Below are 17,902 nucleotides of genomic sequence, written 5' to 3' on the forward strand. Positions count from 1 at the left end.
ACACCCCCAACACTTTTTTTTTTCATTAAGTTCAAAAAGAGCGACTCGGAAACTTACCAAGAGTCAGTTACACAGTTTCTAAATGTTTTATTTATTGAGAACTAACTTTTTTCAGTCCTAACAATGGAATCAATCCTTCATGTTGGATTATTAGCACTACAAACAAAATACGTTCACCTGGTTGTGGGTATGATTACCTTTTTTTTTTTAAAAAAAGGTCACACAGGGACACAGACCCAAAAAATAATAGACTTTGATTTGAGATAAAATTCAGATAAAAAGCACAGCTTCTTTCAACATTGGGCCATATTTTAATTGCCTTAGCCCTTCATCATAGGATATGAAAATTTAAGGGTAAATATAGATAACCACGATCAAAATAAAAGACCCAGTGCTCATCACATCAGTAATGAGACGACGAGCGTTCATAAAACAGGCGAGTGACGCACTCTGCCTGCAATATTGTGTATACTGTATGTAGTCAGTGAAATCATGTTTCAATATGGACTTTTTTGGTCCCACAATGTGTAACAAAGACCGACAACATTGTTATGGGACTTGATTCTCTTGATGTGGTAATAGTCAACACGGGATGCTTCTCCATCTGTACTCCAGTTCTCTGTGAATTAGTCCTAGTTCAGTGGCAGCACATCTGACATTGAACATTTACAGACACACACAATGGTTTGTATGGTTCATAAACAGAACTTTGTCATTGTTCATACATTTTTTACCCCAAAACAACGCATTGAATCACATTGATTTACATCATTTAATAGCATCTTTTTCCATTTGTTATAGCTGTAATCATACATATATACATACATACATACATATATTGGATTGGATGTTGTGCACAAAACAAATAGATAGATTTCACAATGAATAGCAAATGAAGGATTTTTTGCAACCAAGGAATGATGTATTGAACAAAATTTACTGTGTAATTTTTGCAAAATAAAAAAAATCCTTACTTAGCCTTAGCAAATGCATTTAAAACTAAAAGACATCTCTACTATTTTACATTAAATAAGGGTTATATTGGAGTATAAAGCACTGGCATAAAGAACAATGACTTAAAACCATGGAGAGGAAGACAAACGTTTGTGTCCAGTAAAACCTAAACTAAAGGTTGATATATTTCCATCCTTAAAGTAATAAAAGTAGTAAAATTAAGTTAAGCAAATGTCCTTTTTTTCATGTCTGTCATCGTGCTGAAAATTATTTTCAAGGGACAAGGGTTCTACAGGGTTTCTCAGCCTCTAAAAGCACTTTGAAATATCTGTTGATGTGATTAAGCGCTTTACAAATAAATGCCGATTGATTGAATCTATCAGTTGTCAGTTATCATTCTTGGGGGCAGCACGGTGGCGCAGTCGGTAGCACTGTCGCCTCACAACATGGCGGGTCTGGGTTCGAGTCGTGCTCTGTCCGGGGTTTGCATGTTCTCCCCGTGTCTGCGTGGGTTCTCTCCGGGTTCTCCGGCCTCCTCCTGCCTCCAAAAGCATGTGCTTCAGGTTAATCAGCTGGTCCAAAATTGCCTGTAGGAGAGAGAGTGTGTGCATGGTTGTATGTCTTCGGGTGTGGCTCCGCGGTGCACTGGCATTGTGGCCGGAGTGTCCCCCGCCTCACGCCCTATGCCAGCTGAGATAGGCTCCAGCTCCCCGTGACCTGCTACAGCGAATTCAGCGGCAGAAAATGAATGAATGATCATTCTTTTTAAAATATTATTGAAAAGGCCTTTAGAAGGGTTTTTTGCCCTCTAGTGGTTGATTTTGGGTATAGACAATTTTATTCCATGTCTCTTTTTGTGTGTGTAGGACTAATGAGCACTAAAGTTGAGAGTCTACGCTGGCACTAGTGTAGTCTTTGTGGACTTTGACTGCGTGCTAGTTTTTTCCAGTGACAAAACGCACCTGACAATATTGCACACAGGAATAAATGCTTTACTTTGTTTCACAATTCAAAACCAAACAGAGAAGGAAATAAAACACCGTGGGCCCTCTTGCTATGTTAGATGAGAAAATTCTGGCTCTAGAAGGAGGTTCTTCGATGTACTCTTTCCCCCTCGCTCTTCTGCCGATTTTCTATTACATCCAGGGGTGGGTTAAGAGTTTGTTTTGACAAAACCATAGTAAGTCATTGATGGAAAGTACAACAACAATATTTTTTATCTACATTTACCTTCAATCTTGATTGCTAGGTGTTGTAGTGGTTTGATTTTACACTGTGATCTATGGACTTTTAATCTGTTTTCACTACCAAAGAAGTCTTTTTTCCTAGACATGTCCTTCAAACGCATGAGGTAGACCCTTCCAGCAAAAGGATGACTTAGTCAGGTAGTACAACTGAGACAACTAACTCCCACAGATAGATGAAGTAGCCTTGGCTAAAAGCTAATAAAGTCTTATGCGAATTTTTCATTCTAAAAAAATATATATTTCAAATTCCAATGAATTCTCCTTTAAAAAATTGGAACCAGGAGGCAATTGACCTAGCTTAGCATAAAAGTAAGTATGGGGTAAACGCCTTGCTAGGCTTCACCCGATTCTTAAAATATGCCCTGGTATTAGTAATGGCACCTGAGGTCTTAAGCTGCTGCGTAAACACAAGGTGAATGAGGGAAGTCTTTTTATTTTGATTCTTAGTAAAGATAAGCTACTAAATACTGCAAATGTCACACATTTACTATTATTGAGACCCTTGATTCATGTGAAGAATCTTGATGAATTCTATGAAGTATTCCTAAGATAACTCCTTGAAGTCACAGAGACCTTTGCTTTGGTGAGATTGGACTGAACGTGACTGGGAACAGAATTATGAATCAATTTTCTTGTAGCTCTGCTGCATATCATGTACTGTATCTTCAAAATGGCCTTGAACCCCATCCCATTCTCATTTGTTTTCTCAACTGATACCAGACTAGATTCAACGTTAATCATTTCCATTGAATCGTTTTATATGCAGTGGTGCAGCTTGTGCTTTTCATATAAAATGGAAGTGACAGCTCTTCCTCAGTGACAGCTCTTCATCCATCCATCCATCAATCCATCCATCCATCCATCCATCCATCCATCCATCCATCCATCCACCCATCCACCCACCCATCCATCCATCCATCCATCCATCCATCCATCCATTGTTGTCTGATGGGACACTTCAGGTTCTTCACCTTTCCCTTACAATCCTATTTGTTGCTCACAGATTTTCAGGTCACTTATTCACTGTCATGGGCTAACAAGAGGTGGGAGAAACAAACCATTTGTAAACGTTTAACCATCTGTGGCTCCAAGCATCTTCTTTGGAAACTTACTCAGTCATCCATTCGTTCCACTTAGCTTGGCCCGCTCTTCATTTTTACTGATAATTTTATGTGTGTCTGATAAACAGACAGTTCTGTGTGACGAATTTTATTAAACCTGAATCAAATCAGGAAAGTTATGGGCAGCAATTTAAAAAAAAATCTTCCTTGTAATTCATTGTGTCAAATGTACTGGTTCATTCTATCATCCTTGGTGTCATCTTGCCGGTCTATCTCATGTCTTCTTCTTTTCCTTTCGGCTTTTCCCTTCAGGGGTCGCCACAGTGAATCAGTTGCCTCTATCTAACCCTGTCTTCTACATCCTCTTCTCTCACACCAACTACCTTCATGTCCTCTTTCACTACATCCATAAACCTCCTCTTTGGTCTTCTCCATCCATTCCATCCTGCCTGTACACACTTCTTCACCTCTTTTCCACACTCTCCATTGCTCTGGACTGTTGACCCTCAGTACTTAAAGTCCTCCACCTTCTTGATCTCTTCTCCCTGTAACCTCACTCTTCCACTTGGGTCCCTCTCATTCACACACATGTACTCTGTCTTACTGCAGCTAACCTTCATTCCTCTCCTTTCCAGGACAAACCTCCACCTCTCTAGCTTCTCCTCTGCCTGTTCCCTGCTCTCACTATATATCACAATGTCATCTGCAAACATCATAGTCCATGGAGATTCCTGTCTAACCTCGTCTGTCAGCCTGTCCATCACCATAGTGAACAAGAAGGGGCTCAGAGCTGATCCCTGATGCAGTCTCACCTCTACCTTGAACTCCTCTGTCACACCTACAGCACACCTCACCACTGTCTTACAGTCCTCATACATGTCCTGCACCGTTCTAACATACTTCTCTGCCACTCCAGACTTCCTCATACAATACCACAGTTCCTCTCTGGGCACCCTGTCATAAGCTTTCTCCAGATCTACAGAAACACAATGCAGCTCCGTTTGGCCTCGTCTATACTTCTCTATCAACATCCTTAAAGCAAATACTGCATCTATAGTACTCTTTTTTGGCATGAAACCATACTGCTGCTCACAAACCATATATTAATTACATTAATTTTCACCAGATTCAAGCCAGTTCTGATCGTATGTTGGGAGATTTGGATAATTAGTGAAGTATAAGCTGCTATACAGTACCTCACATGACCACACACACACACACACACACACACACACACACACACACACACACACACACACACACACACACACACACACACACACACACACACACACACACACACACACAAACACACACACACACACACAAACTCATTATTGCTATTGAGGATTTGTGATTGATATGAGTTCAAATATTGAGATTTCATGTACAGTATTTGACAGGTTTTAAACATCAAAACAATTTTTCTAAGTTCTGTAACCAGAACCCGGATTTATCTTTGCAAGGTTTAACCACTGTGGGCGAGTTAAAAGATGTGGCTTCACTCATATCTTTTTCTTCTACTCATTAACTCTTTACTCACAGACAACATGTCTTTTCCGTAAAAAATATTTTATTGTCATATATACATTTCATGTTTCACATGGATTTTCATATACTACATTCTCACAAACGTTGTATATATTATATTTTAAATTCAACCTTCTCTTTATACACATATTGTTACATTCAAATTACTTGTCATCATATTTTTTTGTTTCAGTTTCTTAACATTTTGTTTAGTTGGAATGACACAGGAATCTTTCCTTGAAGTCAGTATTTACTTTTGAACCAGGAAATCAATTTGCGAGTCACGGCACGTGGGACACGTTAGGCCTTGTGGCATTCCGGGAAATCATATCAGAACAGCCTAATTGTTATAACGAAAAAATTAAATATTGCTGATATGTATCTCTAAATTCGGGACCACTCTTCTGAGTTTGAATGTATGACAGTGATAATTACAACCTTAATCAGTCTATTGTATGAGAAGACCGGAGCAGGGGGTCTAATTCTTTATCAAGAGCAAAAACATTGGAACAACTTTTTAACTCATGCCAATGTCTCAACATACTGACAGGCAGACTATGTTTCAAACCAGGTGGCAAATAACAGGAAAGATATCGAAACTAGGACCTTGAAACATTTCTAATACAACAGCGTAGCTGGTATTTGCTAAATCTCTTTGGCTGAGAAGGGTACGGATTTCAAATCCTGCATTCAATTGAGTAATTACATGAAAAACATGAATCCTACAATGAACAAGAGAGTTTTGTTTCAAATGTGGGTTGATTCAAGTATATCTAGTATGTGTAAAGGTGATCAAACTTAATAAAAAATATAAAAACAAATCATGTCTTGGATATTTCGAGGACATCTTCATTTTTGATTGCTAAATTAGTTTGTTTGTTTTTTTCCGTTATAGTTTCATGCGTAATCTGTGATGTTTTGTTGATGTTTTTTCTTTATTGTTGTTATATTGGTCAGTATTATGATATTGGAAATAGAAAGCTATAATTCTGAAAGTGAATTTTTAAAATCCCGACCAAGATCTTTATGATAAACTAAGCTAAAAAAACACTCAATATAAGTGAGTTGTACAGTACCTATATTAAGTTTTTCTCATATTTGTTCTAAGTTATGTATCTTTATAAAGCCTTCACACAAGAACACATTCAGGGTTTCTAGACATAATCCTCTTCAGACCTCTAATCTAAACACAATGCAATAAATGCCCTGTCCGTTTTTTTCCCCCTACTGCACTCTCATACACATTCATACGTTCTTCCTTGTCGTACATATATTTTCTTCTACAAGAAACCTATTACATTTACTCCACGTGCATGAGAGCAGGCTTGAAATAGATTAAATAATGAGCATAAAATGCATGAACGTGTGAGTTTGAATAAATAAAAGAACCGCTGAGAGAAAAAATGTGACAGCACGAGAATGCAAAACAGAACTCAATGTGAGAGTTTTAATACATGTATATTAAATAATATTGTATGTGTAACAAGGTCAGAAGCTTCCATAGCTTATCGTATGAATTTTTTTAAAGTTTACTGTGTAATGTTTATGGTCCAGCAGTGCAACACCAGACTGATTATCAATTTGACTCATCAGGGACACCATTCCTCTGGTTCAGCATTAGGATCTCCCCCTTGGTTTCCTGCTTGGCGCTATAATTAAACTTCTCAGACTGTTGGGGAACCCTTTGTCCCTTGGCAAAGGATAATCGTTTTTGCAAGGACTCACGAGTGAGCTGCAGTTTTCTGTGAAACTGTCCTGTGAAGCGAAGCAGCTCTGCATAGGCCCTGTGGAAATCCCTGTTGAACGCTGGATACAGGATGGGGTTAAGAAGTGAGTTAAAATAGCCCAGCCAAAGGACCACAGAATGGGGCATATTAGGAGGAGTTGCCTTTTGTTTTATGCCCATAAAGGTGAAAAATGTGAAGTAGGGGACCCAGCAGATGATAAAAGCTCCCAGTACAGCTGCCAAGGTCACTGTAGCTTTGTGCTCTCTTGCAATGGCTGCATTTGAGGCTGTACGTGCAAATGATGGAGTAGCAGCACGAATACGCCTCGCCTGAAATGATTGGTCAAAAAAAGATAAGCATGTCAGAGGATATAGGATATGATATGCCCACAGTCACTGCTCTGGAAGTCAATAATTTAATTCAACAATTAAGCATGTTACAAATGTTTTCTCCACTAAATATATATTTGTGATCCAAGGTGAAAATCAACACTGACCTGTTCACGTGCCACTCTGAATATACAAAGATACATTCCACATATGAGCAGCAGAGGCACGTAAAACGAGCCAATGGTGTAAACTAGAACATAATTGTTATTCCATTCAAACTTGCAGTAGCGTCCGTCAATGTCCTCCTCGCCCATGGCCCAGTCCACGTGCTGCACTCTGTAGTCTGCTGTGTTCCAGCCCAAGTGAATGGGCACAAAGGACATGGTTAGTGACATGATCCAGATGGCGCTCAACACCAGCGACACTCTTAGAGGCGTAATTCTCTGGGAGTAGCTAAGGGGAGCTGAGATGGCAAGGTATCGGTCCACACTGATAGCTAGTAAGGTCAGGATGGAGGATGTACACAGAAAGACGTCCAGAGAGATGTAGATGTTACACATGGTTCCTCCGAGAGGCCACTTCCCATTGCGTAGCTCCAGTGTCGCAGAAAAGGGCAGCACCAGCAAGCCTAACAGCAGATCTGTCACTGCTAGTGACACCACAAAGGAGTTAGTAATACGCCAAAGTCTCCGGCAGAACCCTACAGCCAAACACACCAGCACGTTCCCTCCAACGGTCACGATGATGAAAGACACCAGGAAGAACCAGCGAATAGCCATGGCAATCATAATGATGACCTAGTGGCCTTGGCTCATCTGCATTTCATGAAAGTGCGAGAATTACTGTCTTTTCACTTTTCCTTTAGACAATTCTTTCCATGGCTGCTGTGCATAGAAGTAGTGGGTATTAAACGTGGATCATAGAGTAGGAAGTACTTCCCAGCCATCTCTTTTAATGCCTCTGTTACTCCCTTTAAGGCTGCCCTGGTGAACAAGAACAAAAGTGATTACTTGAAAATCTTCATTTCACATTTTATCATTGAGGATATTTAATGAATGAATGTAATGAATGATATGCCCACAGGTTGGTCATAGAGAGCACCTTTATAGTCTGACTGAAGAGCCCAAAATACTTCATAACACAAACCACTATTCACGTAGTCACAAAAACATTTATAATGAAGTGGTGGCAGAGGCTGAGTTTGAATGAAAACCAAAGAGGTCAAATTAAAGACTGAATACACATTGTTAAAAGGATAAGGCTTTAAAGGAAGGCAGTCAACCACATGTGATAATTATGACATATATTAACATTATTTAGAGATTTGGAATTATTTCATTTCAATTTAATTTGACAAAATTCTGACTTGGAGATAAATTATTTCTTCTAAGAGAAGTAATGGACCTGGGGTGTTAAAATCAGAGAGCGTGATGAAGACTTTGTGTCTTTGTTGTGGTTGGGGAAGTGTCTCCTGGAGACAACAAAATTTATTACGCAGATGGAGCATTTAATGAAACGCGGGCAGTGATGCATTATGCGACGCTGTCAAGATAAATTGAGACAAGATATTCAAAATACTTCTAAAATGTTCCGTCATGGTCTAAAAAGTAAGGCGAACAAATGTTCTGTCAAAAAAGCAACAGCATTGTTTGTTCAATAAAATAATGTAACACTTTTAAAAAAAAAAAAGCCTATAACCTGTGCCATGTTGGTAAATATTTTAAGACATTGTAAATTACAAAATAAAGACTTGGTTTATGGTTCAGAAAAAATTTCGGGGCACCCTTGACAATATCAAGGGTGATGCAGATGCCAAAGATGTGGAATTCATACCAAGTACTTTAGATGCAGGGTTCAGGAAATGGGGGAAAAAAAGGACGTATTATGTTAGACCAACTGTTTGAAGGGGATACATTAAAATCATTTACATAATTACAAGAAAATTTTGATATAAGGTCAAATGATCACTAGAAATTCTTTCAAATTCGAAGTTGTCTCATAAAGAGTAGGATGTTCTCAGGTAACCTTCTACCCCTATTGAACTTTTTTGAATAAAAATCATAAAAGATAGGGAATAGATAAGGAAAACTGTCTAACAACTTTATATAACTTATATATGTTTATTATCACATATATCTGGAACTACTCTTAATATAAAAGGAAAGTGGGAGTTGGAAATTAATGTCACCATTGAGGATGAGAAGTAGGATTGTGTGTATGAAAAAGGACCAGCAGTCTTTTGTGGGAAGAATTAGGTAGAAGCTGAAGATGAGGTACTTTAAAACTCCATCCATAACTGGACAATTTATTTAGGAGGAATTGTCAGAAACTTGGAAATCATACACACAATTTTTGAGATTGCCCAAAAGTAAAATCATACAGTCTTGGGAGGATATTCGAGCAGAAATACTAGCAAATTTTGAATGTTGATTTGCCTTTGGACCCACACTGTTATACTCTGGGAATATTACCAGAGGGAAGCAGCGGTCATGAAACGCTGTATATGTGGCAATGAAAATGATAACTCTGGCCTGGCTTAACCCTCTACCACCCACCATACAACAATGGAAAGACAGATTAATGTCTGTATACTTATGGAAAAAATAACTGCACAACTTCATGCTAAATACAATGTTTTCCTTTCTCAATGCACTCCAGTAATTACATATATTAGATTATCAGTATGAGTCAGCCCAGGATTGATCCCAACTAGTTACAGGTTAGGTATATTTTTGCATTGTATTCATGCAGATTATTCCCCCCTGTGGGCAAGTACGAGTAGCAATGAAATAATTTTACTTTCTTTTTGTATATGTTTGCCGAATTGTATTTTGTTATGCGTGGTTTTTTTGTTTTGTTGTTATTGTTTTATGAATAATAAAAATAATGTACAAAAAAATAATAAATAAATAAATAAATAAAATTAAATTCCAAAATGAGTATTAAAAAAAAATCTCTTTTGGAATGTTTCAGTCTGGTATGCTTTTATAGTTTCAGCTTAAGTGTACCACATGTAGCTGTTCATGGTTTTGATGCTAGATTACAAACTAAGTTTGTTAGTAATTTTAATGAAGTTTTCTTCTAACCATAACCCTTTCAACTTCATTAGAAACGGTGTGTGTCCATTTCATGCCATCAGTCTTGGCAACAACAGGCATAAATACATAGACTGACACTGCGTTCCCAATGCTTTCTAAATATTACTAACCCTATGAAGGAAGTGTGACACTGGTTTTCTGACAGTGTCTACATTCTGCTGCTTTGATAGCGCTGCTTTTAATTTGTCATCTGCTTCCTTATTATGGTACAGCAATGCACTACCATAAAATATTGATGACATGTGGTGTGTGCCAACAGTTCTGAAGTTTTCTAATTAAGGTTCGGTGATTATAAAGTGAAGGCAACAAGAGGCTGAAAGTGACATTAAATGGGTGCTGGATTCAAGAGAGGTATTTAGGATGTTTTAAATGATAATGCTACCTGTCCTTGTAGAAGCAGATGATTTAAGACAGTAATTTAAGGCAAACCCTATTGCCTCTACTGTATAATGTGACACCATCACTGACTTGAATTCTAATACCTCAATTATTAAACACACTGGATGTTCACCCAGTACAAAGGAAGCAGTAACATTTAAAGGAATAACAGACAAGTTATGACGCTCAGGGTTTTCCTGGTATAACTCATTCCTGCTATGAAAGCAGACATGATAATATGAAGTGTTTACAATGACAAGATAAAAACAGCAGGGTCACTATCATGTTTGAATTAGGATGCAGGAAATTTTGGGCTGTGATGATACATTTAATTTAGCTGATTGTAAAATCCTCCTTAAGAGGTTCTAGAATTAAAAAGCTCCACATGTTCAGAGATGAATCCGTTGAGATTTCTTAAGAGGAGAGATGAAAATGTAATGTATCTCTAAAGAAAATGTGGCATTATATTTTTATTCTACCATTAGTAGTAAGTAAGGTACAGTTATATATGTTTTTATCAGCTTTGCTGGTTGGAAGCTGAAATGAATGACAGAGCTGCAACTGAGAGAAAACATGCTTTGTTCTCAGAATTGTTGTTTACCTCATAAATGTCTGAAAATGTATGCTTCTTCTGAATTTGAAGTCAGCATAGTTGAGTTGTAAAAGAGGACAGCAAAAGACCGGTAAAATCCTGGGATACTTTGAAACACCTTTTTGGATCATTCCATAGATAATAGGTTGAAGTGTACACTGTAAATGTGTAGTTGATGACTTTAATATGACTTCTAATTCAAATGAGCTTCTTGGGTAAACAGTGTACACAGTATATTGCTTCAATATCTTTTTAATGCAATCATTTCAGCTGGACATGAGTCAACTCTTCATAGTTTAGACCAGTGGTTCTTAACCTGGGTTCGATCGAACCCTAGGGGTTCGGTGAGTCGGGGATCAAGACAAAACACCCAACACGATGTGTTGGGTTTTTTTGCCAAACATACACAAATCACTGTGTATGTTTGACACGTCGTGTCATTTCATAATGACACGCCCCCCTTAGCCATCACTGGCTGCAGGTGATCACGCTACATTGATTAGCCTACCTGTGCTACCTGTGTAGTTGATTTATGCCTTTCATAATGACACGTCATCTGATTGCTTTCTTAATATTTTAATTCATAGTAACTATGTTGAGCAAAAAAAGAAAGTGGTCGGACGAATATGTGCAACGTGAATATACATGTACTGTATAACGGAACCTGATGGGAGTCAGCGTTCTGCATGATTTGCAATGTCAAGTTGAGCAACTCTAGTCTCACACTAGCAAAAATAAAGGAACACTTCTTTAAGGTGCATGGAAAACAAAAGAAACAGACTTTGCTGTGAAAATGACATAAGAGTAGCACTTGCCAAGGTGAAGCCATGCTTATCTGAACTGGTCTCTCAATAACAACAGCAGAAGTCACACTGATTTGCAGGTAGGTCATTTCAGGTGAGTTTGTGCACTGTTTTGGTTTTGTTCTTTGAAAAAGGTGATATTAATGCACAATTCATTAAATACACCAGTAAAACATATACTTATGTCTTAAATTAAAAAAAAAAAAAAAATACTAAAGAAGGGTTCGGTGAGTGAGCATATGAAACCGACAGGGTTCGGCACATCCAACAAGGTTAAGAACCACTGGTTTAGACCCAGTACTTCATTCACATTTTGCACAAACACAGATCTAACGCGGAGTTCTGCATGGGCTTTCTTTGCTGTCTTATTACCACCAACTGGTGAACTGTCTCTCTTGTTCATCCTCAAGTGAAATCTGACATCCCAGTGGGGAGTATTTGCACATTGAGTGATGGTGCTGTAAGCAATATTGCCTTTCAGAAGATTAGACGCCAAGTTAAAATTTACCTGAGTTCCTGGGACTTTTCTGTGCATGAGTTTGCATGTTTCCCGCCCTGTCTGCATGATTGCCCTCTGGCTTTCCTCCACAGGCCATAATCCTGATTCCATCTTGCCAATGGGTTTAATGGATGGGCTTCACCCCTCCCCACCCCTGCAATCTTACAGGGGTGGAAAAAAGAAATTGAAAAAAAACCAAAACCTGACAGACAATCAACAGATGGGGTTCGTGTTGGATTAGTATGAAAAAGGCTAACTTTGGAGCTTTCTTACATTTAAAAGATAAATTATGGGAATGCAAAAAAACAATAAAACAAAAGAAATCTCAAACTTGTAGAGCAGTAAGATACCTGGAAAATTTGGTTGGTAAAAACAGTGTGTGAAGTTTTACCTGCTCTTTTTATCTGTACTGAACACACTTGTAGACAGCAATGAGATACCAGAGAGCAGATTTTTTCTTCATGAATATTTAACTGGGTTAATTATGCTTCGGCAATCAAGAGACAATTTTCTGTCTGTTTTGCATCAGCGTCACTCGTTCGATAAAATCACCATGAAAGGAAAGTAAATTAATTTGATCACTGAGAAGATATTTCCACAACACATTACTCTCCGCACACAATTGTCTCCCACTGTCTCAAATGAAACTTGTACCTGGTTTTTAACTATAAGTAGCTACAGATAATATTAAAAACAGCTGCTATTGCTACTGTGTTTGGTAAATGAGAGAATCCCAGGTTTGAGTTTTTTTTCTAAATAATGTCAATATTTTGCTGTTTCCATGGTGACTTTGTTTGTTCAGGGCTGACAGAGTTTAGTTTGAGCTGCGTACTCAGTCACTCAGCTACTCTTGTATACACTGTAAAACTTGTCACTTGAATTCAAAGTATTGAAATGGCAACAGCATCATCTGTGAGATGCTGCATTTTTGTATATAAATATAATGTAGAAAAAAGCACACTACACGACAAGTCACCATACCTGATAAAATATAAACTTAATAGTAACACTGTTACAAAAATGATGCTAAATGATGCTTTCCTAATATTTCAGGGATGAACTAGAGATTTTAAGCCCAAGCACGACTGCGTTCAAACTTGCCTAAATATGCAAACTAACAAAATGGAAAAACTGTATAACACAATTATTTCTTAGGGTTCCATGCATAGGATGTATGAAATATCTGTTTAGCTGTTTTTGACATCAGTGTCAAAAGGTTGAGCTGCACACAGCGTGTGTACTTCATTTTCATGTTTTAGCTCCCACATTTTTTCCCGTTTTTTTCCATGATGCCCGACTGTTTACAGGTCATGAATTCAAACATCTCTGTAAGTAACAGCATTTTGGCTGCAATCACGTATTATTTCTTCATCAATGCTTTGCATTTTACAGCATGACACAGTATCAGATTTGGAATGTCACTTCAACGGAAAATGGAAACTGTTTTACAGTCTTGTGCCACCAGAACCAGAACATCACTAAGAAAGACGACAAATGCTGTATAAAAAACAAATAAATTTAACTGATCTGTGCTTGTAGTCATTTTCACTTTGCCTTGATGCTGACTTGCCGCATTGCTGCAAGTGAACAGGCGTAACACAACACCACAGGGCAATGAAAACCAGAGATCATTTTACAGTGCATTGTATAATAATTCCAGGCAATCCAACCTGCAAAAAAAGCCCCAACAATTATGCTCACAGGAGAGGCACGGGCCAAAAATACAAACTCTCAATAATCTGACTGTGACAGGTAAATCAGTAAAACACAAGATTATAATATTGTATTTTCATACTACTGTATTTTCACACATGCATGCTTGACCACTAATAAATAATTCTAGGTCTCATACAGCTTTCCTCGGGGCTTAAGTCGCAGACTGATGTCACTGGTGTAACTGTAAAGTATTGTTTCCCTACTGAGCAGCTATTTATAGTTATAGAAGTGCATCTGCACACAGAGATAGTTATCACGGCACAAATGAAGTCTAGCTGGCCTTGTAGGTGAGTAAACAGTGTAATTACAAAACATCCGGACCAGAATAATGGGTCAATAATAGAATATATAAAACTCACCATGCGAAAAGACACTAAAAGTAATATTGGAAGACAAAATCATGTGTATAATAGGTACACAAGGTATTTGTATTCTAATATCTCTTCCACAAACTGAGGAAATAACATTTTTATCCCCTTTAGCTTGTCTAATGTGAGTTGACTTGATTATAAAGATCAGGAGTAATGTCTTTTCAGGAATAATTGTATGGTCTTGTGTACTGAATGATGCAATTCAAATACTTTCACTTTGGTTCCACACAAAGTCAAGTAAATAATACACATTGTTTTATACTTTCTCATGCAGTAAAGATCCAATATCAATCAAACACAGTGGGTTGTGTAACATAGGTATGTGTCGGCTGCGTGATCAAGACAAAACCAGCCGGCTAAATCCTCACTAACATCATGTGAATGTGTAACAAGTGAAAGGAGACAGAAATGAATCACTATGCAACACTTGCTGAACAGCTTGAACATCAACCTTGCATGAAGCCTCATCTTTCGGACTATAAGGCTCTGAATGCAGTGTGATTGCTTGGTTACACAGTGTTACTGCACATCATCAGAAGATAAATGAAGTTTTTCAAAGTGTGCTGACTCACCTCACATGGTTTGTCTCAAATGTCTTCAGATTTCAACTTGCTTCCAGGTCATAAATGTTCTCCGCTTCCCTGATCCTGCTTTGGTGGAAGTGTAAACTAATCTCTCTCTCTCTCTCTCTCTCTCTCTCTCTCTCTCTCTCTCTCTCTCTCTCTCTCTCTCTCTCTCTCTCTCTCTCTCTCTCTCTCTCTCTCTCTCTCTCTCTCTCTCTCTCTCTCTCTCTCTCTCTCTCTCTCTCTCTCTCTCTCTCTCTCTCTCACTCACACGCTCTTTCTCTCTTTATCTCCTCCCTCCCTTGCTCTCATGTGATTACGTTTACAAGTAAATGTAACCTATATGTGGACTAACCATTGTCCATATTTTTTCATGTACATATACAGTGTTGACTCAAATAGATAATGTTTCCATCTGTGTTCATTGATCTTTTAGGGAACGACATGGATTTTTATAAAAAAGAAATCAGGCACATTTATGGGTTTGTTATCTATTGATGCAGATACAAATGAAAATATGGATCCATCAGTTTTAGATGTTAAACCAGGTTTTCACCAGTTAAATTAGGGTTAGAGTACAAAGAATTCATTGAAGGATAAGGGCTGATAAAAGGGGAACGTTGCGCTTTGTTCAATGTATATGACTCAAGAATTGGCATTTTGATAGCAAAGTAGGTCACTAATGGGTGTTAACGCTGGAAAAAACAGCTTTAACATGTTAGAAGTAACAGATTTTTTAGACTGTATTAATTTCTTTGTGGAAAATCTTACTCTAGATTTTCACATGTATCGATTAAAACACACACAAATGGCTTGTAGAGCAGCAAGTGTAGAGAGAGATGATGGAGTGATAGTCTGGAAGTGGTTAGGGTTTTGGTGCCTTGCTCAGGGGCACAGTAACAGTGCTGATAAGGCTGAATTGGCCTCTCTCCAGCTACCAGCAAATATTCCATGCTACTCTTGAACCGGCTATTCTCTAGTTCTTAAGCCAAATCCCTGCAGACTGAGTTACTTCATTTTGAACAATATATTTCATGACTATAAATCAATTTTTGTGTGATCAGGTTCAGACAAAAACTACAGAACTGATTTCTGCTGATATCAGAGAAAGGAAAATAACTCATTGTATTGAAGTGAACATCTCTTCCCACTTTCATTGTGGCAGAAGAGAAGTAAATGTACACGCACAATCAGATCATGTTCAGAACAGTTAGTCTCCTGAAAATGTAACATGACAGCCACTTCAACCTGTTGTGCAAATATGTGATACACTATCAAGTAAACATGGCTACCGAGGTCATGACTTTCAGGCAGAGAGATTAGATTTTAAGATGCCAGCCGGAGAGACCCAGTGAAGGAGGTGAGAGGAATTTTGATATGATGTGTTTACAGTTCAAAAATTGAACATATTCCTACCAACAATTTCCCCAAGTGGAGTTTTTCTATTAAGTACACTTTATCCTTTTAAAAAAGTGTGACTCTCATTTCCCATTGTCACACCTTGAGCTGAAAACAAGTTAACAATTAAAATACTGAATAAATAATGAATAATCATGAAAACAAAAGAGAGCGATCTATACCATGGTAACCAGCAGACTGTGTCACAAACTATGATATGTGCTGATAGAAAATCGAGATTCATAATAATTCCCCTCTAGTTCACACAATTATGTATGACACTGAAGTTGCATAACCATCTATCTTTGTGCACAGGTAGATAGATAGATAGATAGATAGATAGATAGATAGATAGATAGATAGATAGATAGATAGATAGATAGATAGATAGATAGATAGATAGATAGATAGATAGATAGATAGATAGATAGATAGATAGATAGATAGATAGATAGATAGATAGATAGATAGATAGATAGATAGATAGATAGATAGATAGATAGATAGATAGATAGATAGATAGATAGATAGATAGATAGATAGATAGATAGATAGATAGATAGATAGATAGATAGATAGATAGATAGATAGATAGATAGATAGATATTAATCCCGGCGGAAATTGTACATATGTACTGCTACGGCATTACGTAACAAATAATACTGGATAAACACCAGGAGAAAAAGAAACACTGACATCACAGGACATACCACAAGACATACACTACACTAAATATAATGATTTCAAAGTATATATTTATTTTGTGAAATAAACTTTACTTTTTGCCACTAACATGAAGGTTAACTCATGGTTAAATGAGAAGGATCTGGGTAGATGCTGATGGGAATATTAATATCCTCAACTCCGAAGGGAGCCACAAATTATTGTGTCTAGGAAAGAATTTAAGGTCTGAGAATCAGAGGCTGCTAAGCCTATTTGTACAACTGGAAATAGTGATATACTATGTTTCATGACTGACTAGATCTACAGGGGTGATGCAGAGAAATTCCTGAAATAAAGAGCAAAATAAATACTGATAATTTCACGTTGAAGAGATAAGCGGGTTAGTTTAGTGTAATCATAATTTATTGAGCTGTTTGGATCCAGTGAACATCCTGAAAATTTAGAGACTTCAGAGTCCAAATCTTTTATATTCTTTTATATTCAACATAAATTTATTCAATTTGCATCATAATAGCCATTGAAACCCTCTATTTATTTTAAAATCAAAATGTAATGAAACATTAGGAATTTTTCATGTGTTAATGGACAGTAAGTAGTTAGGGGAAAACACTGAATCATTTCAACCCCCTGCTGGACAAATTTAAGTAGTGCATTACATGTCGTGGTCACATTGTAAACCTAAATCAATTCACTTAAAAATAGATTGTACTCTTGAGACAATAACATTAATATCTATTTTTTGGCATTATTTGACAGCTATATAAAAGCAACTAAATACTATACATATTGATATTTTATATATAAACATCTGATAGTTTGAAATATTATCACTCAGAGTTCATTTTACTTCAAGAAAGTAGTGCATCCATGGGGTGCACTTAAAAAACATTTTTGCCTCCCAACATGATGTTTATGCATCCTCAAAAGTAATAACAGAATTATGGCATTATT

General features: G+C 37.4%; 1 protein-coding gene across 3 annotated transcripts; it reads right to left on the reverse strand.

The window, feature by feature from the left end:
• Nucleotides 1-4,846: 4,846 nt before the first annotated feature.
• On the reverse strand, nucleotides 4,847-14,974 carry hrh2b (histamine receptor H2b). Of its 3 annotated transcripts, XM_068331582.1 has the most exons (4): nucleotides 14,878-14,919; nucleotides 12,228-12,379; nucleotides 7,016-7,831; nucleotides 4,847-6,848 (listed from the first exon to the last, which is right to left on the reverse strand). In XM_068331582.1, exons 3-4 carry the CDS (start codon nucleotides 7,634-7,636, stop codon nucleotides 6,369-6,371), a joined length of 1,101 nt encoding a protein of 366 aa, XP_068187683.1. In that variant the 5' UTR covers nucleotides 7,637-7,831; nucleotides 12,228-12,379; nucleotides 14,878-14,919; the 3' UTR covers nucleotides 4,847-6,368. The 3 variants fall into 3 exon arrangements, with proteins under 3 accessions (XP_068187683.1, XP_068187684.1, XP_068187682.1); XM_068331583.1 differs by lacking the exon at nucleotides 12,228-12,379 and having other exon boundaries at nucleotides 7,016-7,826; nucleotides 14,878-14,974; XM_068331581.1 differs by lacking the exon at nucleotides 12,228-12,379 and having other exon boundaries at nucleotides 14,878-14,958.
• Nucleotides 14,975-17,902: the final 2,928 nt, after the last annotated feature.

The sequence above is a fragment of the Antennarius striatus genome, chromosome 13, assembly GCF_040054535.1.
Source record: "Antennarius striatus isolate MH-2024 chromosome 13, ASM4005453v1, whole genome shotgun sequence".
Lineage (NCBI taxonomy): Eukaryota > Metazoa > Chordata > Actinopteri > Lophiiformes > Antennariidae > Antennarius > Antennarius striatus.

What these genes read in the sequence shown, in the direction of transcription:
- hrh2b (XM_068331583.1), bottom strand. Translation starts at nt 7,636, where the DNA reads ATGATTGCCATGGCTATTCGCTGGTTCTTCCTGGTGTCTTTCATCATC. An exon ending in TCAGAGTGGCACGTGAACAG is followed by an intron (nt 6,849 to 7,015) that starts GTCAGTGTTGAT and finishes CAATCATTTCAG; the next exon opens with GCGAGGCGTATTCGTGCTGC.